The sequence below is a fragment of the Lonchura striata genome, chromosome 9 (genome assembly GCF_050655825.1).
Source record: "Lonchura striata isolate lonStrDom1 chromosome 9, ASM5065582v1, whole genome shotgun sequence".
In the NCBI taxonomy this organism is placed as follows: domain Eukaryota; kingdom Metazoa; phylum Chordata; class Aves; order Passeriformes; family Estrildidae; genus Lonchura; species Lonchura striata.
In genome coordinates, this window is record NC_140711.1 from 4,076,692 (window position 1) to 4,102,414 (window position 25,723).

The window sequence follows — 25,723 nt, forward strand, 5'->3', positions numbered from 1 at the left end:
AAATCCCATCTAAATAATAATAAGTACATCATTCCTGATTCCAAGGGAGCTCACCAATGAAACTTTCTGTTACCTGACTTTGTTTACAACAAGCCATGGAGTTTAGACTCTAAAGCAAGATGTTAGAAACAGCAAGTTTTGGTTCTGCCTATTATTAGTTACAGGAAAACTTCAAACTCAAAATTTCTTGCCTGATTTCTACCAATCACTAACTGAGCAGATACTTTACTGGAAGGGGCTCTGGCTGTTCTCAGGTGTTCAGAGCTGCCCCTAAATGAGGGAGTTCTTGCCTCCACAGCAAGTGGAGCCACTTGTCAGTGAGGGGAAGGTAACACATATTAATTACACTGCCACTGCAAAATCAGTCTGGCAAGAGGGAAAAGTCAAACCATTACTGACCCACCATTTTGGCAGTTCCATGGATACATTTAGAACACCAAGAGAGAAACTCTATCTAGAGACTTAAGAGTTCAGTAGCATGTCCTTACAGGTGTTGAATAGAGTACAAGGTCAGGTTTCACAGCAGCAGACTCCCAGGAGAACAGCTACATCAGAATCCTTCCAGCCTGAGAGTGATCAGCACCATTCTGAAGAACAGCTTTTTTCCCTTTATAGCATCCCAGATTTCAGCAACCCACTGGTTGATTATGAATTTTCATCAGCTGCAGTGCTCTGCAAAAAACACTCCCAAACTTATCTACCTGCAACATGAAAGCAATCCCAGGATAACTGACCAAAAATTAGCTTGAGGAAAACACACGGAGAAAAAAAAAAAAAATTCTCTCCATGGCATCCCTTATGCTCAGCTACAAGTTTAGAAGCTGAACTACCCAAAACTACCTGCAGCAATAATCCTGACAATGAAACACTATTCCTGCAGATTGATGCAGTCACGTTGCACCTTCCTCTTCCACGTGTAGCTTTTTTTCCAGAAGGTTACCAGGTAAGTTATTGTTATTTTTGGAGACCTACAATAAATGAAAATAGCCAGTTAGTTCAAGCAGCTTAGTTGTTCCCCCAGAGCTTTACAACCACCCACACACTAAAGAAATAGGATAATTACCCACACTTCACACCTACTCCACTCTTTTCCTTCTGGGAAACACTCAAGACACTGATTTCTAACAGTTTTCTGCTCAGGGCTGTCACCTCTCCAATCAAACAGCATGGCTTTGGTATGAAGCAAATGCTCAAGTAATGTCAGATTTTACACCTGTTCCATTTCCTTTGTTTTAAGCTATAAAATAAAACCTCTCAAACCCCAGAAACGTCTCAAAAGGGAACAAGGCAGGGTTGAACACCTTTACTGTACTCTCAGACAGGACAACTTAGGGCAGCTTAATCCCCCACTGGGGAGCCTTTGCCACTGTGCTGTTAGGCATCAGGAAACCTTACTGAGCACAGTCACTCATCCCATTTCAACACTTGGCTTCCATCAATCACCAGATTCCATCAGCTTGAAGAGTTTAAATGCATCATACTCTTCCTCCAGCACAGAATGTTTTCTAGAAGGATTTCACCAAAGACAGTAGGAAAGAAACCACAATAAGCAACACAAGTCAATCTTTATTGAAAACTGAAGTATTAATACATAACAATTCTTGTTACAATAAACGTGCTTTTAAGAATTTAAACTTGAGCTCATCTACTCATTGAATTGCATAAAAAATAAAAAAAGTATGAATTTTCACAATTGAACTGGCTCAGAATGGAATCTCCACTCTTTGTGTTGATGCGATAGTTCTATGCAGGAGTGAGTGACACCTTAAAACTTATTCTGGAAGACAACATTGACCTAAACTTAAAGAAAAAGTACCAATACAACTGTTCCTAAGACAGTTTAAAAAAAAGTCATAAGAAGGAAACCTGTGTCTATTTCATAACAAACATGGAGAACTATTACTGGGGCCTCTTGTACTTCCATTGCATGCACTCACTTTTTTAGATCTTAAGACAGGAGGGCAGCCAATAATAGCATTACAATTTAAAAAATCCACTAACAAATCCCTTCTACTTAAAACAAGTCTGTACAGCAGCCAGCTAAAAAAAGCTTTCCCAGTTTGCCTGCTAAGTGCCCAAAAGTCATAATCAGTTTAGAAAAGTCATGTTCATTTTCTTGATGTTGGAACTTCAGGGCCCATAAATTGTCCAGATATAAGTCACAAATGGACCCTTACTAAGTGTGAAATTCAGATGTTTCAGTGTTATATGCAACCTGCACAAGGATTCTTGTCCCCACTGCTCCTCTTCCCTCTGTTGCCTACAGGATACCTTGCCTGCCCTCAGCACCCTGGGCAGAAGCTCCAGAGTGCCCAGAGTCCCCCCAGCAGAAGGGAACCAGCCCTGGGCCAGCCCTGCACAAACTGCCCGACCCTGCTGCAGGTGCTCCTGCCCTGCTGCATTTCACCTCCTTGTGTGAGGGGCTCTGCAGGAAGCCCAGAGCTGACACAACACAGGACTAGAAACTGGCACTTCTTCATGAGAACAGTGCGAGGGAGCTGAAATGGCCACGTCTTTTACAGCCTTCCCAAAGCAGGGCTGAGGAACCTGCCTGGACTGACTGGAGCTGGAGCAGGCTGGGGCTGTGTCCTGAGAACATGGCACAAACACAGCCCAGGCAGCCAGGGAGCAGCACAGCCACAGCTCCATCCGTGCCTCCAGCTCCAGCATCGCTACTGCTCACGTTCCTAAGATGGGAGGTGTCACACACACGGAGTTACCACCCTGGTATGAGCTTGACCCTAGAGCGAGGTGGTGGCGTCACTGGTGTGCTTACCTATTTGATCAAAACCCAAATGAGCAGTGTGCTGAAGCACTGGGCAGTGACTGCAGGAAATGCTCTTGCCTTGCCAGCCAAGGAGCAGGGAAGGCAGGGCACTGCACAGAGCAGCCCTGCTGAGTACCCTGGAGCACAGCCCTGTGCCATCAGCTCTCCTGACACCACCCCACACGGTGGTACTGACGGGTGGTGGTCTGCTTCTGTTGTTTGGTCAGCTTTATCAGTGGATGGAGCGAAGGAAGAACTTCAACGAAAATAAAGGACCTTCTCCACCTACAGCTGCATCTAAGCATTTAACTTGCATAGTACACTCAAAATGAAGCTTTCTTGAGCAGCATTCCTGCATGTCTCCAAGAAACTCCAAAAAGGAGAGGGTTACAACAAGCATAAGCAACATCTAGCAGTAGGTTGTCTCTTTTCCTTCCTGGTGTTTAGTTAACCACCACCACACTGACTAGGGCAATGTGTTTTTGGTGCCAATTAGCCATTTTTCTTTTGCTGCTGCTACATTTAAAACACATTTTCATCAGCTGTTACTGACATAGGGAATACCTTGGTTTTAAAAAATATTTTATCTAGATGCAACACTTGAAATTTGAATAAAAAAAAATTCTTGGACTTCTCATTGTTATTGCTGCAACAGTTATTTTCAGTTCCAGGTTTATAGTAGTACTTTTTTTTTTTAATCATATAAAGCTGCCATAAAAGTTTTCTTTTTTTAAAGAGAAGCTTGATCTGAAATGTATCTACTGCACTAGCTCTTTTAATTTGCTGAGGAGCTTTAGTGCAAACACATACTGTGTTTTCATTTATAAAGGAATTCTAAATAGGGAATGTTATATAAAAAGCAGGAGAGAATGTTTCATAAGACCCTCACTGTGTAAACGCCTATTTAATGATGTACAGTTTCCCCCACTGCAGTTTTATATCCATGCTTTCTACTATTTGCAACAAAATACCACTGAGATAGTTATATATACACATATTCCCCCGTCCCCCTGCACTGTGCTTTTGGTTACTTTTCAGAAGAACTCCTGGAGACAACTCCAGCCTCCCAGTAGGATCAGAATCGCTCAGGACTGGAAGGTGCAATACCTTTGAAAAAGGTACAGTTTCTCCCTCCTGGATGAATCCCATAATGCAACTTTAAAAAAAAAAAGTGCTCAAGTAAGTGAGACTGCCTAAGTGTTATGGAATACTACACGGAGACCAATTCCAAGATGACATTTAGGAATCTGAAGTTAGAGCAAATATATAGGAAGTTATATTAATTCCTTAACTATTTCTCTATTGCAGCATTCGCAGAAGTTCTCTCCTATGACTTTAGTTCGGGGTGATGAGGCAGGAGACAGCAAACCTTGGAGCCTGGCCCTCACAGCTCCTCCCCAACACAGCACTGCTCCAGCCCTCAGCTCCTGCGAACCACGCCCTGCATTGGTGCTCACTGTGCTCTGCCACACCTGACTGATCACAGCTGCAAATCTAACACACAAATGGAATTGTTACACAGACTGAACAAAGCAGGACAGATTCAACTAAGTTTGTCTTGGATCATTTTCTGCTCCATATAAAAACATATGGAAATCCCTAAGCTGCAGTAAGTGCTCATGAGTAAGGTTGAAAGTACTTATTCCAACAACATAGTTATGTTCAAGGCATTAGAAATAAGGGGGTCATCCACTGACAGTGATTCATGCAAAATAAACCTAAACTTTATTTAAAAAAAAAAAAAAGGGTACAAAATACAGTGAGTGCTTACTGTAAAAAATAAAGTTACTGAAGGCTCTAACCACCAATGGGGTATGAAGCTACACAAGCCTCTCACCAGGGCAGAGTACTGGGATGGCAGCACTAAATCAGCACTGATGCTATCCCAAATCAGCTGCCAAGCCTGTACAGGAGAACACCCCAAAACAAAGCTTAACTAAGATACACAACGTCAAAAAATTTAATTCTGAATTGAAGTTAACCTATGAGAACAAGACAGCCTGGTATACCTCAGTGTAAATGCTTAAAAGGGAACAACATTTTATATCCATTTACTGCATAATTTATTGCAGGCAGAATGTATAAAAAAAAAAATTTGCATCTTTCTGGAATTGTAAATCAAATAGGCTTAAGAAGAACCTCGGTTTTAATGTGCAATATTCAAATTTAAAAATTTAAAATCTCCCCCATAACAATTTTGGTATACAAATGGGTTCCAAGGCTAGCCCTTTATCCCCACAGCATTTGCTTTGAGGTACTTTAAAAATTGAAGTTGCAAGAAAGAATATCACAAATGACTCATTGCAATGAAATGCTAATCTGCAGTCAAGTCTTATTTTACGTGCTTCCAAGTGCAATTTAGGAAGTAAAAAAAAGAAAATACTAAGAAAACACATCAAAAGGCTGTAACCAACAAATGACTCCTACTTCAATTACAAATATTTTCATGAAAGAAACCAAAATGAAACTGCTATTTAAACCCTCTATATTCTGGCAGCCCTACTACAGAGTATCCATAGTCCATACTGCAAGTAAATAATAAGGAAATTGTGTTAAAATGATTTGTTCCCCTTTAACATACTCATCAGGCACACAAGCTTTCCTCAGAATAACATGCAGCTGAACTCTGTTGCAGAAAGCCCTTGCACTTCTTAAGTTTCTGGAAAGCAAGCTGGATCAACTGCACATATGTTTTCAACTGACTACAACATTCTTTAGGAAAAACAGCACGAATTTGCTCACCTGAGCACTAAAAGGAAGTGTTTTTCTATCAGTCTGTGTGGCAGTCTCACTTTTAACACATCTTGCATTATCTGAAAGATAGTACTGGATAGAAATCTCCCCAGGACGTGCTATTCACTCTGCAGGTGATACCACCTCCTACTATTCCTAAGAGCCAGTTTTGCCTCAAGGAAATTTGCCTCATTTACTGGCACACACAGCACTACCTTTGTCATTTAATTCTGATCCTTAAGAACATCTGTATAACACTGATTCCATACAATGAAAAGGAAAAGGTATGAAGTAAACTAATGGTGTGCAGGATGTCTACAGCTTGTCTGACTCATTTTCCAATCACTCCAATTTATTAGCTGAATTTGAAAAGAACACATCACTTAAACAAAAATATGCCCCTTTTAAACTGGCAACTCCATCAACCTGAACCAGGCTGAAGTACTCATCTAATGTATGTTATGGCATTCTAGAAAGAAACTCACTTTCATGATTCTACCTTGTCAGACCCTGCATACATTACAACAGTGCATTAGTGATACAAGTTGTAAAATACTTTTCGGTTCCTTTGGATTTGCATATGATGATTTTTGCATCAGTCACTGCAGGTAGATTGAGCAAGCTTTGTTTTTGTGTTTTAACATGCATTCAACTAGATATGGATCAGAATAAATTTATACTCCCTTTTTATCATTATAATTAGCTAAAAAATTGCAAGACAGTCCACAAAACAGGATTTGCTTTAAGACTAACTGCTGGAGTTCCAAGATGTAAGATATGCAGCACTGGAAAATCTTCAGTGATCAGGAATTAGTAGTGTTTAGCCAAGTGTTGAAAGCATTCAGAAGGAAAGTCCTGGTTGGAGGCATGAGAGCTTCAGCACCAACTTTTAAACCTCAATTTCTTGATTGCATATCTCCCATCTTTAAACCTACATTAAGAGGGGAAAAAAAGTGGGAAATACTCTCAATTAGGTGAAATACTATTTGAGTGTGGCAGAACACATTAACATTGCATGCACCACATACACCAACAAATGCCAAGTGTTAAATAATGTTGCCCTAGCAACTTATCCTGCCACATTTTGAGGCAAGAACACACTACATGGACTTGCTCTGGTCATGTCCAGTCCAGCTTTCTGTCAGCACCACCGTTGTTTTTAAGGCAGAAGATGGAATATTAAGAAGGTACTTTGTGTTAAATTTAATTACCAGCAGTCATGAGTTTATTAGCAGCTTAATTTTCACTTCTTATATATGTGTAGTGTGAGACTCTTGGCTGAAATACTTCATGAGAAGCATTTCAGATCTGCAGAGAGCTGTGTACCATCACAGCAAAATGAGAAATGGCTGCTACATTACTAACTCAAAGGGAATGGTCACATGCAATCTCAGAACTCTGTTCTTCTAACTGCTGAAACTTTTGTCATAAACTAAATAGACTGAAAATGAAAAATTCAAGTTAATTTGGTTTGACAAGTCATTAATTCAAATGAAGCTGTTTTCAACTTATACTAAAAATAACCAAACAAACTAGAAATGAGGTGGGTATCACAAAAACATTAGTCCTTGTGTCAGTTTGACACAGATTACACCCCCAAAATCCATCCCACTTTATAACAGATTTCAAAATGAAACTCCTTTTCTTGAAACCCACGATCTAAATTTTGGTTCACACAAAATTGCTTTTTCCATGCTGACTGCATGAAGTACAAACTGATACTTACCTGAAACAGAGTGAATATATGAAATTACCTCAAGGTTATCTGTTTCAGCAGCTTGTGAGAAATATTCACCCTCAGAGCAAGGCAAAACACCTTTCCTTTATCCAATCACAGATAATTCAACTACAAAGTCAAATAAACTCAGCAGTACTGTGATTCCTGAATTGAATGTAACAATTACCAATGATTCCAAAATACTGCATATATTTAATTCCAGATGTATTTTAATAAGGCCAACTTAAGGCTCATTCTTTCATATTTGACAATTACACATCGTGAAAATGATTCACGACTTGTGAAGACACACATCACTCAAGAAACTCCAGCAGGATTTTTGAGTATTCCTGCTCAATTAGAATACTGCAGAAGCACCCCCCAATGCTTACCATCTGCAAAAATGTCCCCCAAAGAACCTGAAATGCTGTTGTTTGTAAGAAAGATTAACTGCTTTCAATGCAACTTACACTGACTGCCAGGATGATCACCACTGTGGGGGCACATAACTATAGGTTGGTGTTCCTGGAGCCCGATACGTGGGCATAGTAACTGGATGAGGGGCTACTGGAGTTGGGGAATGAGTTGTCAACAAAGTACCTGAAATGAAGAGAACAGTTTTTCAGTAAGTAAAAAATCTAGTAGAGAGGGAAAAAAAAAAGGAAATAAATTAAAAAAAAAAAAAAAAAGGGAGAGGGGAGAAAAATTGAAGTAATTTTAAAGACAATTACAACTTACTCATTTTCAAAAGTACTAGTATCATTTTGCATTCCAGTCCCAATGTTCTTCAAATCTTTATACCAGGGGGCCATTTTAGCCCAGTGGATGTTTAAGCCAGTGCATACAAAGATATTCATTACTCAAAAATAGCTCTAGCAGAAACCCTGCCACATAAGCAACTCTCCCCACAGCAGGCTTTACATACCATTAAGAATATTTGATGGTAGAGATAACTTGACTGATAAATCAGAATAAATAAGTTCTTGTTTGCATTATTACAGATAGGCTTTTTCCCTACAAGTAAAGCTCTCTTAGCTCAGTTTGTGACACCTAATGCCTCTAGTTTAGAAGTTTCTCAAATTAAATTATAACTTTGACAGGACAGAAACCAGAATCTCAAAACAAACTTACGGCTCTTGTTTATTAGATTTTTTTAATTATCATCCTTTGAGTGAATGTGGAGTTTTCTTTATGAGTTAAAACCCAGTGAGTAACAAAGCATGACGCCCCCTCAGCAAACACTCAGAGATGAGACTGAATTATTGATTAAACACCATTCTCTCCAAAACACTATCACTAAAATACTGTGGCAATAGGAAGAAGATATCCCCAATCATTTCCCATGACACAGGGGACCTTCAGATAGTACAAACACATGAAGTGTTGTATCTCAAGACAAGGAAGGTCTGTGATACGAGGGGTGAGAACAGAACACTGCATTTTCCTCAGCTCTAAGAGCCTGCTGCTTTCAACTTGCAAAGAGAAATGCAGTGGGAAAAGTAAGTCACACTCTTGACGCTGGTATGAGGAGAAACAAAGGGTGCAAGAGTAAGTAATATTCTACAGAGATATGAAGAAAAACTGCTGTCCCTGTAATACTAACTCTGGGAAAAGGATGTGGTACCTCCATCCTCAGAGGTGATCAAGGCACTGCTGAACAAGAACAAACCCTGACTTAGCTGGACTCACTCAGAAGTGCACTGATGAGGCTGCACCTCGAGTGCTGTGCCCAGCTTTGGCCCCTCAGTTTGGGAAGGATGTTGAGACTCTTGAGCACATCCAGAGGAGGAACCGAGGCTGGGGAGGGGCTGGGAACACAAACCCTGTGAGGAACCACTGAGGGAGCTGGGGGTGCTCAGCCTGGAGAAAAGGAGATCAGGGGTGACCTTATCACTCTCCACAGCTTCTGAAAGGTGTCTGTGGCCAGGTGGGGCTGGGCTCTTTCTCCAGGCAGCACTGACAGAACCAAAGCACACAGCCTCAAGCTGTGCCAAGGTAAAATTGGGTTGGATGTTAAGGAAAAGATTCTTATGGAAAGAGTGATAAAGCTCTGGAACGGCCGCCAGGGGAGGTGGTGGAGTCACCATCCCTGGGTTTGTTTAACAAAGCCTGGATGTGGCACTGGGTGCCAGGGTTTAGTTGAGGTGTTGGGGCTGGGTTGGACTCGATGATCTTGAAGGTTTCTTCCAGCCTGGTGATTCTGTGAAGACACACGACTTGCACAAGTCCTTCTGAACTGACATTAGCACGAATCTGTCAAGTGCACCTGTGGCATCACATTTTGTAAGGCAGCCGTGCTCCCTGCTGGCTCCAAGGAGATCCCACTGAGAAGAGCCATGGTGTGAGCACACCCACCTGCTGACATTGCCATGGTGGTCCCAGCCACCATGCCCATGGTGACCCCGTTCCCTCGGGGCGGCGGGATCGGAGCAGGGTACATGGTTGCTGGCATTCCATTGGGCTGCACGACTGTGGTGTGGTGGATTACGTGGGGTGGTGCTGCATACAAAGGCTGTGTGTAGTAAGTGCCTTGCTGTAGGAGAAAAAACAGTACATGAAGTAATTACAGTGTATCTGCTGGGGAAGATAAATGATAGCTTCTTTAGCAACTGTATCATAAAAGTATTACTCTAAATGCAAAGAATTTATGGAGCAGAAGCTGAAACATTTACTGTAACTATTACAATTGTGTTTCACTTGCAATTTAACATTTTAACCCTTTTTAAGGCATTCAGGATAACACGGGAAGTAGGGACCTCAGTAGTTCAACAATAAAGATTCATGCATCATTCATTCCCTTCCTTTTGATCCCTTTCATATACTAATCCATGACAGAACTTCTCATTATTTCACAACTTTTTATTCAGTCGCTTTTAGTAAAATAATCCAGTGTTTTTGGCAAATCCAAGTACACTAAGCAGACTGAATAAAACTTGTTACATGCTTATTAATCCTCTTCAGCTACTTACGTGCCAGGTGACTTCCCACAACACAAAGAAGGACAACTTTTCCCTAAAATATCCTATTTACTGAAGTGTCTTAATTCTATCCTTTGTAATAGTTTTCAACAGCTTCCCTAGCATGAGACTTGGTAAATCCATGAATATACAAGAGAAACTGCATAGTAAAAATTAGGACAATTTTTGACAAAAGAAAAGATCAGGATACTGGTAGGTACAGGATGCAGCATGTTTTAATAACTGCTGAATTTAATGTCTCTTCAAAGAGTTGAACACACTACCAGTAAGTGCTGAGTAACTGTCACACAAGAGAGGACATAAAATCCAGCACAAACTAAATCACTGTAATAAGAATTCCTACTGCACGCAGCTAAAAAGTCTCTCAGCGCACAAAGAAGTGAATGAGATGAGAAGTTAAGCGTTCACAGAGATATTACAGGGACCACAGAGGTGCCCACAGAGGCACTTTGTGGCTCTGCCCACGCACCTGTGCATATGGGTTCTGCTGGGGGTAGGCACTTCGGACTGGGTACACAGCAGTCTGGTAGGGGTTGGGTGAGGACGAGTACGGCGGCACTGCCCCACTGGTGGGTGAACAGGACACTTTGTACGGGGTGCCTGGCGTGTAACCTGCAACAAAAGGAAATCTGCATTAACACACTCAGCAGCACCCTGCTTCCCAAAGGCAGGTGCAATGATTTTCATATTCCCCAACTCCATAAGCTTCATGTGAGTACTTGGTAAATTAGTCCCAATATCCAAGCACAAGGTCTGTCATTTACCTAATACTGGCAACAGCCTGGAAATAGTATTAGGCTGTGTCAACTAAGCCTGAAAAGGTAACTGTATACTTGCACAATTTATTTTTCAAGTCTATGGATATGGGGCAAAAAGCACATCTTCATAATAACACATTAAATACCAGGATGTGGCAATTTGCCAGCACCCCTACATAGGGGGACTTGGCATATGTGTCAGTCAATTCTCCACACACCTCCAAATCATACTGCCAAAACACAGTAGCAGTCAACTAACCTGCTGCAGTGGATCATATAGCACAAGAATTTCAAAAGCTAGAATCACCTAAAGACCTCATGATGGATTTTCGGAGAACAGAGACAAAATCTGCAACCTCTACTTCAACTTATCTTTATTTCTATTTGTTTTCTGGCATTTTCTGAACTGGCTAAAATAAACATAAAATGCTGTACCTTTAAAACACAAACACTGCAAAGTTCAGTGCAACTGCAAATTCGACTTGGAAGGCACTTTAAGATCCTTAAATCTTCTTTTTGAATATTATATATGTAGACATATCCTTAAACATCACTTAAGAATTGTTTTTATACTACAGTAAGACTTCAGATGTCATCAGAAAGTGGTTGGCATTCCTGTTACAAGGGCCCAAAATGCCTTTGTAAATGTTTGGAACTGTGGAATTTTTGGAGGGATAACTGGCAACTGCTGGTTCATGCCCTGAAAAGACAGCTTTTCCATAATTTCTCCAGCCCTCATCAGGCAAGGTCTCAGGGTCAGAAAAAGGGCTTGAAGAGGTATGGAGGAGATTGTGATATATTGATAAATATCTATCTAAAATGTTTAAATATATTTTTTCTATAATATATATAATGTTTCTGCATGCTACACTCCCAGGGATTGTTCTATGGCCAGAGTGGGAATACAAACAACTCAGCAGCAGCATCCAAGAGCAGCAACATTCAGGGTAGCAAACAACAGGCATGGCTACTCTGGAGAAAGCATCAAGGCCCTTGCCTGTGCTGCTGTGAAAAGATCTTGGATCTCATGCAGGTCTACCACACTGGGAGATACAACATCCACAGGTACAATTTGTAGTTAGTTGGAATTTAATAAACTAGTACTAGGGCAGTGCAAGAAAAAACAGACATTTGGTAATTATAGAAAAAAAAAATACTATTAAGAGTAGAGATTAGACTGATTTTAAGAACTGCCTGGAATGGGCTGACTTCAATACAGAAAACAGATCTGAAGTTGTATAGCAGACAGAATTTGTTGCATTTGTGCTGTCAAAAATTGGTCTGTGCAAACAGCATGATGAGTACACATGACCTTGATTCTTCTTGAAGAAGTCTGGGCTTCTTTGCAATTTCATTACACCCTTCAAACTAAAAGTTGTTTAGCTAACAACAAAATAAGTTTGCTGTTTCTTTTTAATAGAATTTTTACCTTTAAAAAAGCTGTACCACAGCACTTACTCTGAACTGCTTTTAGAGATCCTAAGTATTTCACAGATCCAGCATGCTGAGGAAGTAACTTCTATTAGTATTGAGAGCTATTTGTGTTGAAAACCTCAGCTACAAAATGCTGAACATGAAGAATCACTACAACCATGTCCTCAGTGAAGCCCACTTTCATTCTAAAAACCCACTGATGCAGCTGCAGAATTTCTCTTTCATTCTTGCAGAGTGGTAAATCTGCACAAGAGGTATTCTGCCATTCTATTCATTTCTTTTTCTCCACAATATGGAGCAAAGACCTTAACAGTAAATGACAGGGTAAGTCAAAACCACATCCATTTAAGACAGTTACCTGTAAAAAAGCACCCTTTTGTAACAGCAGTGGCACAGCACATTCAAATACTGCTGTGTATTATGGATTTACAAAAGCTTTGATTCTACAAACAAGCTGTTACATCAGAAAGGTTAAAAAAATATATAAAAACACCCCAGCTGCTAGGACAAAGCACTCCAAGTTGTTATCTGCCTGAATTAGAGGTCTGTACATTCTGAACTTTTCTTCACAGCTTGAAGTGCAGCTAAAAATTAAAGCTATTCTTAGTTCTGAAATAAAAGTATACTTCCTATTCAACAGCAATAAAGACTAACAGTACTAGTTCTTAAAAAATTAATGACATTCAATGACAGTATATGATTTTTATGCTTCTTTATTGCTTTTTCTTAGAAGTGAAAAGGTTCTTTCTTTGAATTTGCTATATAGCATGAGATATATTCCAAGATTAATCAATGTAAACTAATATTACAACATGATTAAGTCTAACAGGTCAAGAATCTTTGCCAAAATTCCCATGATTTGTTAAATTGATTCCACGCAGCTTATCCTCAGCTTCCTGCAGCAGGATTTGCAAACATCAACCTGTACTAAAACTGGAGCTACCTTCAGTTACCTGCTCCTAGGATCAAAGCCTACAGCTTCTCCTCAGCACAGCTGCAGGATAAATGCAGGGCAGCACAGAAGGCAGTGCAACTGAAGGGCCTGACAGCCATAAAGCCAATAATAAAAGCCCACATGGGGCTGTGCTGCCCGAGCCAAGAACTCTACCCTGATAGGAACTGCTCTCCCTTGAACATGACTCTCAGGGTAAATTCTGGAAAAATCCAGTGCAGATGCAAGCTGGCATCCCCAGATATGATACTGGCACAGTGGCAATACCCAGCCACTGATCACCCAGAGTGATTTTTTTTTTTAGTTTCTGGAACCTCTGACATTAATCTGTTTCTCCAAGGCCAAAGACAAGACCAAGTGTGAGTCTGCCCTCTGCCTCTAAGCAGCAAACTGAACAGTGACAGAGGCTGTAGCAACCAGAATCCCACAGCGTTTCAAGGAAAGTTACATACTTTTAACATGTTTTGCAGGCAAACATTTTAGATGAGTCTTTTGTCTCAGTAATTGCTGCCACACCCTGAAGAGCCTCCTGGTAGTTAATGAAGTCCATCCATTACAAACACTGAGCTTCAATACCAAGCAAGCTTCTACAGTATAAGCTTCCCAATTTCAAGCAGTATCCCTTCCTACTGCCATAAATTACACAAGGGCATTCAGGGACAAACTTGGTTATGTGCAAAATGCATCTCTGGAAAGCTGGCATAATACATGAAAGTGGAAGAGTTCTGAGGGTGCCCAGCTCTACATTAACAAAGCAGTGTAAGGAATTCCTTCCTATACAAAATAGCCATAGGGAGAGTACTCTTGTATTCTGCTTTATGTGGAAATTAAGCACTACCAGCTTCTGCTTTGTTTCAAGTATTAGCACATTAAAATCGTGTTCTACTAGTGAAAGTAGAACTAAACAAAAATAACTTTGGTGAGTGCCTTGTTTTTGATGTCTGTTTTCCCACCCCCCCTTTTTCCTAGGCTCATCCCATTCCTTTCCTTAAATGACATACATGAAAGTGCAGTAACCTAAGTCCTTGTCCTGCACCCACAATGGTGAATCAGCTTTACCCAGCAACCAGGCTTTCCAGACCATCAGCTTGTGCAAGACAACCCTAAGGGCAGAGAGAAGCCATCAAGCTGAACTTGGAAAGATACAATTTAAGAAAGGGATGAAAAAGAATAATTTTGAGGATAATAGACAGAAGAAAAAACAGGAATCTGGAAATTACTAGAAAGATGCAAAGCAAGCAGAGCCATGAAGAAAACAGTGAAGAGAAATGCAATGCAAACCTCAAGGATAATCTGGAAATACAGAAAAAAAAGCTAAAACCTCACTTGTTCACTTCTTGAAAGGTGCATGCATTATCACTTAAGATTATAATACTTCAGAATTTAGCAGATGATTCCTTATGAGTCATGTTCGAGGTAATACAAAACTTATCCCACAATACAAGTGTTATTGTGAGCCCCTACAGCTTTTCCTCGTTCTTGCTTCTAACCACTTGCAAAGGCCAGGATCCTGCTCTGACACCCCAGTTCCACATACCTGTTTGGAAGGTGGGATTTGCTCCAGGATACATGTTGGGGGAATAGGCAGGAGCAGCCGCTGCATAGCCCATTGGGAAGCCAGCTGGGAGAAAGAACACACCACAGTTATTTTCTAAACTGACTTTATTCTCAAAGTCCTCATTGCGTATGCTTCAACTGAGGCAAGCAAACAGCCTTCAATCACACCTCCTCAAAAACACACTGCAATCCTCCTCTCCAAAGCCCCCTGAAGAGTAATGCTAAGTGAAGAGAACAGCTATGGTTTCACAAGTCCATTCTCTCTTACACCCCTCTTCCAGCCATCTCTGTTGGCAAAGTAACTCTTAAGTTAGTTGGAAAAAAAAGATTTGTGTAACTGTCCTGCACTCCTCCCCCTGGTCTGATATAAGAAAGATGCCTTAGGATTTTAGCTTCTGTATTTTTCATATATTTCCAATCTTGCAATTCTTTACTGTCTAACTCTAAGCTCCATATACAGTGTTAGCTACTGTCCTCATATTTGTATCAGAAAAAACAATTCCTCTCCAGGCCTGGCAGTCAAGGACACCTCACTGCCTCAGGCCCCCAGAGATGGAAACAAAAGTGAGTTGGGGGGAGCAAACTGGGGGGAGATGACTTCATTACCTGAAGCTGGAATGGAAGATGAACCCCCAATATGCAAATGGCACAAACTTATAAAAGTGTGAAAACCTGTGACCCATAGTCCATTTCTGGGTGTAGCCCCTGGGAGGCCTGTCTGCCCTGAATGTACCTGAAGGCCCTTCAATAAATCAAACTGCTTTTTATTGCCTTAACAGTCTGGCTTCTGTTTTTAGGCAGCTCCCAAAAAGGCCTCACACACAACACTAATCTGAATGGACTTTTTCACAGAAATAAATCCCTAGAAGTTAGAGTGACTCTGACTCTCCAGATCAGAGGCATCTCAAGTATAAAGTACAACGCAGTAGCAGCCCAAATTGTTTACTGAATTTGACACATATTTACTACTACACTGGCATCAAACAAGCTCCCCAGTTTCAGACACTGTGACAACAATAATGAGCGATTCACAGAGGTACTGGCAAAATTACAGTGAAATACTTCTGCACCAGAGAACACTGTGATATACTCCTGTGTAAGACACAACACAGCATTAGCAAAAGCTTGTTACCTGAAAGACACAAAGCTTGTTCAGATTAAGTAAAATTTTTGAATTACTCATAGCTATTAGTTTTCCCAAGAACCTATTTACATTACTCAGATCTGTAAAACCAAGTAATGTCTGTATTCAGAAAGATGGAGTTACTACCACATTCTGCTCTCTACTTAGGTCTCAGCTCCTTCAGATAAAAGGTAATTAATACTTGCATATCCACTTTCAGACTCAGAGCTTAGTTTTAAACTGCTGTTCAAATTTGAAGGGTTTTTATTTCACTATAAATCCCAGAGTCCTCAGCAATTACTCCCAACAATGAGAATTACTCAGCTCAGGACTATATATGCTAACCCAGTTTTGTAAAGCACTCTGTAAACATATCAAGTGACATACACTTGGCACTACTATGAGGTGGTCAGCATGGAGAAGACTAAGAAAAGCCTTAGGCTTAAAAATCAAAGTTAAAAATAACATATCCAAGTCGTAACAACTTTTCAGAGTGTAAATAGCTCTTCAGTTTTCAAACTCACAAGCTGCTGGTGGAAAGCTTTAGTACAGCTTTACCTTACTCAAACACACTACAGATCTGCAACAGTGGGTGTAGGAAACATTTTCAGTCCTTTATTTCTTCACAGCTTTAGCTGACTGTGGAGCACTCCAAGTTACTCAAGAAACAGGTCATTAGTGTAAAAGATAACTACAACAAGCAGCAGTTTTAGCTTCCACAAGGAACTTCCATCCACATGAGAACATTTGAATATTGATTTCTTGCTACTGTAAAACTATCCAACAGCCTAAAATAGGTGTAGTATAATATAAACAGTTATTAAATATGCAACAGCTTTAGAAACACATTGCCTTTCAGTATGCATTCCACCTACTGCTGTGTTCTCCACTTTCTATTACCATGCAACCCATGTAAATGCAATGATTCCGAGTGGAGAATCTGCAGCTTTTAAATTAGGAGAAGCAAAGAAGGGGTTCTTAGTCATGCAACATTTTAAAAAACTCCTAAAATGCAAGTCTAGTTTGAATTTAAGAGAATGTGCTTTGTATTTATCCCACAATATTAAAGCCTGGACCAGGCAGCTCATCAAACTAATGGTGTAACACATTATTGACTAAACTGAAATTAGGGGTCAAAATTGCATGAACTGACCAACCAACTGCTGCAAGGGAGAGTTCTAAATAACTACATTGTAGCATGACATTTAAGGCACTTCTGCAACAATTCTATTTCAATTTCATGTATTTTAGTTATGCAAACTGGCAAGCAAAGTACTTACATAATTAAATATATAGTCTAGTATAAATAATAGTAGATAAAAAGTTAGAGATTGTAATGTTGTTTAAACTGCTATTTATGAATTTACAATAGTATTTTTTCCTAAATAAATTAAGGTACAACTTAGTTTAGTATAGACAAAAGCCTCAATGCAGTATGTAGATGCTTATAAGTACAAATCAAAACCTGGTTAATATAAATCTGAATTTAGAAAATGAATAGAGTTAAATATATAAAGTTATATTCAAATAATCCATAATAATCTTTATCTAAAGCAAAAGAAAAGCTGGAAAAAGCCATCTATTATAAATACAGAAATAACTGACCCATACATTATATTAATTAGTAAGCCTCTGCTGCTTGTCTTTTTATAAGATTACTATAGCCTTTGTAACTCAGAGAGTAAAATCATCCTGCAGGACTTATGGTTACATAGTGTCAGCTTTACAATTTATTACTGCACCATTCCAGTCACTCAACAGACCTAAAGCCATTAAACATGTTTTGCATTTCCCTTATAAATACTGCAGAAATCAAGGAAAGTACACTAGTTTGAGGAACATGAAAAGCAAAAAAAAATTAAAATGCTTTTGAGACAATCAAGACAATAAAGAGAATTCATTCATGCACTACTATTTAGAAGGAGGAACAGAGAAAAGTGGAACAGGAAAACAGGAATTCTAGTGCAATACCCAAGGTGAAAAACAGATTTAAGAATGGCAAATACCAGTAGGAAAATATAGAACAGCTACCAAGAATATAAACAGTACCAGCACAGAATAATTTCTGCCTCCCAACACAGCTACCAACTAAATCACCAAACTGCCTCCCTGTAAAAGCTAAAGAAGTTTAACTTCTTATGAAATACAAAGCTGAGCAGAAAAGCCCCTGCAGCCTCTCACAGGATGGAAAATCCCTTCTGTCAAAGATAACAAATAATAATAAAAAAAGACAGTATCAAGACATGCTGCTTGAAATGTCTCCCTGGAAAGCTCTGTCCAAATCTAATTTTGCCTTTTAGACTATAGAGACATCAGAAATGAAGCCTCCTTGCACATACACTAGGAGATTGGGTGGGAACCTCATGAAAAACTAAGTCAATGAGAAGCAGATAAAACAAGAAATTAAATGTATTTCCGTTTCAAAAACATTTTTGTCCATTTTCTTGGTGCCACCTTTGATGCCATGCTTTGGGCAGCCAGAGAACAAACAGCATGATCAAAAATTAGAGGATAGAAAGGTTAACAGTGCCAGTCAACTGGCAGCAGAAATAGATTGCCTCCTCTTCTTGCAGGGCGTAATTATTAGAACTCCTAAAATAAGCTACATTGGAAGAGATACTGAAGTTAGAAATATAACAGAAATAACATCGCTCTTGAAATGTCACTTTTTAAATTTAAAAGCAACCTCATCCCAATCCCAAAGCAGATTTACATGAAGGCATTCATAACTGACTATTTCTTCTTGACCATGAGCAAAGAGCAGTGTAACTGAAACTTGTCAGAAAACAGAGCTGCTTACCTGGATAACCAATTCCTTTGGCATTTGCATAGGGAACCCCAGAAGATCCAGGGCTATACACAGGATTCATGATTTCAGTAACTAAATCAGGAAATAGAGAAAAAGAAAACCAGTATTTACTTAAATATAGGGAAAGCTTGAAATCACAACAACTAAGGTGAAACTGGAAACTAAGGAAACATATTGGAAGAAAATGTTACAAAGGGAAGAGCAGCAATTCCACTACTTCTCAACATGAAAGCTGTAGCTACAGGCAGGAAAGAATCACTGCAGGAAGAAGTTTCAAAGCATCCCAACCCTCAATCAGCTAGGGAATGTCTCAGGAATGAAACATTCCCTGTTGCAGAGCACGCTTTCAAAATATTTCCATAGCCCAGAGCTCCCCTGTGGTGTGCAGATCCAAACCCACTGCAGGGGTTCTCCTGTGCTGGACTTCTCCTGCCACCTGTCAGTCACTCAGCACCTCTCTACCATTTATCAATCACTCAGCATCTCTCTGCCACCTACCAGCCTTGCTTTCCTCCCAGTTCTTTCCTGAAGCCTCTAGCCAAGGGATGCAAACACTCATGGTCCATTCTTACTGGCATTGGAACCTGGCATTCCAGTCCTTTACCAGCATTAAATCATCAAACATCCAACTACTACAGAAGCAAGTGGCAAAAGACTCTGTGCATTTAGACAGCCAGCCCACATCTCTGTCTTTGTTTACTTCCTGCCAAGTTCTTCAGAGCCTATGACAAGCTGACAGTTGTGTCCAGTCATTTCTGAATGATGCATTCACACAAAAACCAGGCTCCTACAGCCAGCATCACCCACAGCAATTAAACTAAGTCCCATTTTAAAAATAACCTTGTATGCAAACACAAGGAAAATAAAATTGCATTGAGGATGCTTCTCAAGTGCCTCATACAGGAATACTGTTCACAACTACTATTCCAGTACTTTAGAAAAAAAAATCTTCGTATTTAAAGCTCAGTATCTTCAATCATCTGATTTTCTGCACAGATAGATAGACAGATATACATACACAGATCTTCCACTTCACAGGGGAGGGTTACACTGGATATTTGAAAAAGGTTCTTCCCCCTCAGGGTGGCTGGGCACTGAACAGGCTCCCCAGGGCAGTGCTCACAGCACCAGGCCTGACCCAGCTCAAGGAATGTTTGGACAGTACTCTCAGGACATGGTGGAATTCTTGGGGTGCTGTGCAGGGCCAGGAGCTGGACTGATTGTCCCTGTGTGTCCCTTCCAACGCAGGACATTCTATAATTTTTCCTGCAAGCACCCAAGACACTCTACGGGCAGTCTATGAAACCAGACTTTCTTATTAGCTGCTAATAGCTGATACTTGAACTTCCTCTTCTACATCTCGAGATGCTGTCTTACTTAAATCAACTGGGTGTTAAGCAGTTAAACACAGTTTAAGGAAATTTTGTAAATAAAATGTATGAAACAAGGAAGTTTAATTACACATGCACTACCTTAGTTACAGGACACGTTATGGCAGGAATCCAAGTGGAGTTTATCAGTATAGCTGCACTGATAAACCTACGGTAAGCGACTCTATAAAGCATAAAGTTTGCTTTTTAAAGGAACTAAAACCAGCTCTGTGCCAAGAGAATTAGCAGCACCTGGTACACAACAGACATAAAACTGCCATTTGTGCAAAATTAGGAATCAGTAAGTGCTGTCAGAAAGTTTATAATCAGGTTTCACAAAACACTCCAAGTCAATATAAGATAATTACAAGATTCATCAGTTTCTTGGGCTTTCTCCCCTCACTTTCCAGCAATACTAACTTGCCTTTTTCATTCAGATCCATATTACACATCAAGAAAACAGAGTCCACTGGGTTACAAACTAAACAAGCTGCCATTTACATCACTTAGGATGAATAAAGTTCCCCAGAGCAGCATGTTTTAAGCACCTGACCCACATCAAGCACCATTTGAAACAAATCTCTTTGGAAATCTTCCACAGCAAGCTGTACTTCAAGGATAAAGTGCAATATTCCACTGAAGCCCTGTGGAGTTTTAGCAGCATTAACTCTGTGCCATAATCAACAGGTGTATTTTGCTGGACCAGCATTTTCTTTTAGCAAGGCTGCTCTTTTCTCCCATACTTACTTCAGTGCATCCTTCTCTCTAAAGTATGAGTCTCACTTACTTGAAAACTTTCAGTCTGTTCCCTTTATATCTCTCTGCACTTTCTTCTCATGTGCATTTCTGCTCCTCTTCCATGTTGATTTTGCCACATTTTGTCTCTAAATTTACAAAATCCTTAGGGGCTCAAGCTTCACTTTGGTTTCAGCATTTCCCAGTTATAGGGTTAAAGTCTTAAGGAGATGGATAAACCTTTCCACTCCAATAACACAGTGCTCTCCCACACCCTCATATCCTACAAATGTGCTGCTCCTCCCTGCAGTCCCTACAGCAATTAGGAGAAAAGACTATGGAACCTTCTCACCATTCTGAATGGCAATGAACAAAAAGAGAACTGTCAGGTGGAAAACCAGCAAGATTTCCTGTGAATATTTAGGCAAAAAAAAAAAAACAAAACCCCAAAATAATCCCAACTATTAGAAATATTAGTAGACAATGACTGCAGAACAACACATGGACATACACTGTTGGAGATGGCTTAAACAGAAGCCACACAAAAATGAAGAGGTAGACGAAATGGATAGAAAATGTCAGCCAACACATACTTGATCTCAAAGGAAGTACAGACTGAGAGAGGAACTCCACTTAAGGAAGGGGGGAAAAACCCCCTAGTGACACTGGTAGCCTAAAGCTGTTCACTTCCACTTCAAATGAATCCATGCTTTCAACTTCACAAGTGGACACACACACAAATTAATTCAACTTTGGTGGGACAAGGATGTACTTTCACCACTGACAGACAAGTCAGAACTACCAGCCTACACAAAATGCTCACAGTCTGTAATGCAGACTAAATGTCAGACCACTTCTAATTAAAAATAATTATTTTCAGGTCTCCTCTGAAGGACCCAACATGTGTAAGTATAATTATGCAGTATTACCCAGTGGTTGCAATCATCCCACTCTAACCATAATTTTACTTGGAAGGGTATCTCTTATACTGAGATGTGGAACCTTGCAGTCCACTTCCCTGGAATGCTCCAAGTCCACATCAAACACTGGGGAGGACTGGTATAAAGGGAGCCCAAAGAATCCCTGTCTTTCAACTGCTTTGTTGGCATTCCCTCCAAAGCATTCTCATGCTAATGAATATGCAAATAAGTGTCTACAGCGCATCATCTGTATATAAATTGCACAGAGCTAACTGTATACCAATGACTCTTTCAGCTGAAATGAAGGCAATCATACTTATTAAAGATGCTCTGATTAAAGACTGCACAAGGATGCTGGGAAGTGCAAACCTTCACCTTCCACTCTGGCTGAAGCCAGGCAATCAAGCTCAGCTCTCATCAGGCCTGTGAGATCTCATCCTGGTACAGATACCAGGACAACCACCCAGGTTTTGGGAAGCTGAGCACAAAGGCAAACCACTGCTAATGCTGAAGCTCCAGCACTCCCAATTGGATCTCTTCTGCACACAGCTTTTCCTGCTACACTCAGGACAAGCATGTTTCTAGGAAGCTCTGCTTTTAAAAATCTTTTCACAGAGATGAATGTAAGAACCCACAGATCAATGCAAACACTGTCACATTCCTTTGCAACATATGTATTTTCTCACTCCTGATTTTCACACTACCAGAATAAATCTACCGAATGCCATTTAATGATCTTTTGATGACAATTCCATCACAAGAGTTGGGGAGGAATCTCCAAATACTTTGGCTAAAGCACACTCCTGCGGTGCAGTAACACTTCCCTTCTAGGATCTAAAGCAGACTCACACACACTAAGTCATTACAGTGTTTAACACCGATCCATTCTGGAACACTTTCAGAATGCCATTTGCCATGATATTGTACAAATGACCCAGTCTGCACTTGCTAAGTTACTTACCATCTTAATAACACTCTGCATTTTACCCATTTGACTTCCAGTCAAAGCATAATACAATACATAAGTGCCTGGTAATGCAAAAGAAGTAATTTCCACTGCTAAGTAACAAAGAAACTAGTTCATGACACTTCAGCTCTTCAAATAACTGACAATTGAAGTCTCAGTTACACTGTGTTCTGTTAAACCTTCAGCCACCATTTGATGCAAATCTAAGGCCAAGTAACAGGCACTTTTCTCACAATTAGTTTTAAAAAAGAGATATAATACTATAAAGACTAAGACAAGGCATCCCATGCTGTCCTGGTACTGGCACGTAGTACTTAATTCATTCCATTCATCCAAAGACCTCAAAAAAAAGTCACTTAATTTTCCCAGGAAGGAGGAGAAGCCTGTTCAGGGGAGAGCAGAGGTTTATGGCAGCCCAGGACTGCAGGCAGCTGCAATCAGAGCTCATAGAGCTGCCATGCAGCTGGCAAGCAATCCCTGCACTGGGACCCCTCACTAGGCTGGAGCAGATAAGCTGGCTGCCAGGATTCTGGGCTCTGCTGGAGGAATTTTGGATAAAGGATTGCTGGTTTTCCATCTATCAGCTTGAGAGAACTGTGACACATCCCCAAATGGCCAAGACCAGTTCCAGCCAAGGAAGGAGAAGGACTAGACAGTGACAGGACAGACTGAGGCTGCAGAATGACAGCCTAGAAAAGGACAGTGAACATCTTTGCTCAAAGCTCACACATAAAGTAAAATACAAAGCTGGAACTCTCATTCCCATGCAAGTCTTCCTCCCCTGCTTGAGTTACAGGATGTTGTCACAGAGAATGAATAAGACACCTCCAAACACTCTATGTTTTGTTTGAATGTCTTCTTTTTTCCTAAGGCTAGAAAAAGGAATGGAGCAGTTCAGGCTTTTTAATCCTTTCTAGTGAACACAACTTTCACCTGCAAGACTGATTTACCAAGGGTTTGTTAGGGGCTTTTTCTTATGTAACACCTACATTAACACCAACACTACTTGCACTCAGTGTCGGTAAGGACAGACAACATGATTAGATGTGAAAGACTCAACAGTTTCACACGTCTTTCACAAAAAGAAAACCTACACAAAGCCCACAAAATTAAGATCCTGCTTGTGATCCAACTTCATTTGTACATTGCGGCATTGCTCCAGTCTTCGAAATATCCCAGAACATTACCAAAACCTTATTTTCTTAAAAAAAAACCTCCTTCTAACTTATGGAAACATTAAACAAACTGCACAATATTTCTTAAAGTCTACAATTTCTGTTGTTGTTATGGCGTAAGAGGAGAGAAGCTGCCAGCTCCAATCCCCACATCTCCCGTGTAACTTTGAATTTGTGTGCATTCTCATCTCAAACAAGTCCTCAAATCACCAAGCCCTCACTGTAAGAATCATAGAAACCTGTCTATTGCCAAATTTAGGGGAAGTTAATCAACTATGAGAAACAGAGAAGAAAATCAAATTGGAAGAGTGTAACTTCACTACATAAAGGAATTGTATTTAGAACTCTTTAGGTAAGTCCCAGACCTCTGCTTCTTCCTAAAATCCTATAAAGCATTTTTAAATTAAATTAATTTTCAATTTTTTCCCTACTGCTTTCTGAAATAACATGAAACTGTCACAAACCACAACGAACACAGAATTTCCAAAAGCTTCCTGAGCCCTCCGCCTTTCCAACCTCAGAGTTAGGGTGTGTAATTACCACCCCAAAGATGCAGGAAAGGGTGCGTTCTACCAGCGTGGAAGGTTTAGGACACTGACAATTACACATCCTGCAGCAAAATCACATCAGAGCAGACAGAAAGTCTGGTCACACGAGGGAACATGCACACCGAGATTCAACATCCAAGAAGAAATCAAGTTCCACAGAGATGAATGCAAAACCCCACAGATCAGTGTGAGACAAACTGCGCGTTCCTTTGCAACACATGTATTTTCTAACTCCTGATTTTCACAGCTGTGCAGAAACAGAATGAGACCTACCGAATGCCGTCCTGGCCCTGAGCGCTGAGTGTCTGCCTTCACCGAATCCCTGACTTTTTACCTTTCTCAGAGCAGCGATTTCACTATTTGATAGGTGTTTACAGGGCTCCAAACGATGCAGAAAAGCACCGCAAGCCCCGCTCGTAGCTTCTCCCTTTCCGCCTCAGCAGAGCACCGCGGGCCGAGCCTGGATCGCTGCCTGCGCTCACAAAGGTGCGGGGCACGCACCGTGAGTGCCCCGCACGCACTGCAGCCCGCCCGCCGTGCGGGAGCGCGGACCCTCACACGCCAGCCTCAATTCGCAGCGGGCTCGCACCGGGCGATGCTGCGCTGCGGCAGCGAGCGGCGCCGAGCCCCGAGCGCGGCCGCGGCGGGGAGGCCGCGGGCCCTGCGCAGGTACCTGCTGCGGCCGGAGCCCCGCGGTCCCGCTCCGCCGGCCGGGCCGCAGCGCGGCGGGCCCGCGGCCCGCACCTGTCCCGGCGGCCCTGCCCGCCCCCGCGGCCCCGGGCCCGCACTCACCGTGAGCGGCGGCGCTGCGTGCGGGCGGCGCGGCGGGCGCTGGCTGAGCCGTGCGTGCGGGTGCCCGCGCGTTGCGTGCGTGGGGGCGTGCGCGGCCCCGCGGGCGCGGGACGGGCCGGGACGGGAGGGGGCGGCCGCTCCGCGCCGGCCGCACCGCACAACTGCGCACCGACCGCCCTGACGTCACTTCCGCCCGGCCGCGGCGGGGAGGCGCGCGCGTGCGCGGAAGGCGGGGCACGTGACCGCGCGGGCCGGCGCCATGGCGGGCCCGGCCCCTCAGAGCCGCTCGTGTGCCGCGGGGAGAGCCCAGGCGCTGCCCCGGGCAGCCACGGGCCCGCGCGGTGTCCCGACGGCACCTGTGTCCCACGCAGCCTCGGTGGCCTGCTGC

General features: G+C 41.5%; 1 protein-coding gene across 2 annotated transcripts; it reads right to left on the reverse strand.

The window, feature by feature from the left end:
* Positions 1-1,546: 1,546 nt before the first annotated feature.
* On the reverse strand, positions 1,547-25,416 carry FAM168B (family with sequence similarity 168 member B). 2 transcript variants are annotated; one of them, XM_021555807.4, is made up of 7 exons: positions 25,336-25,416; positions 18,820-18,900; positions 14,877-14,960; positions 10,665-10,807; positions 9,573-9,750; positions 7,688-7,817; positions 1,547-6,431 (listed from the first exon to the last, which is right to left on the reverse strand). In XM_021555807.4, exons 2-6 carry the CDS (start codon positions 18,887-18,889, stop codon positions 7,705-7,707), a joined length of 588 nt encoding a protein of 195 aa, XP_021411482.1. In that variant the 5' UTR covers positions 18,890-18,900; positions 25,336-25,416; the 3' UTR covers positions 1,547-6,431; positions 7,688-7,704. The 2 variants fall into 2 exon arrangements, with proteins under 2 accessions (XP_021411482.1, XP_085443127.1); XM_085587001.1 differs by lacking the exon at positions 25,336-25,416 and adding an exon at positions 24,817-25,063.
* Positions 25,417-25,723: the final 307 nt, after the last annotated feature.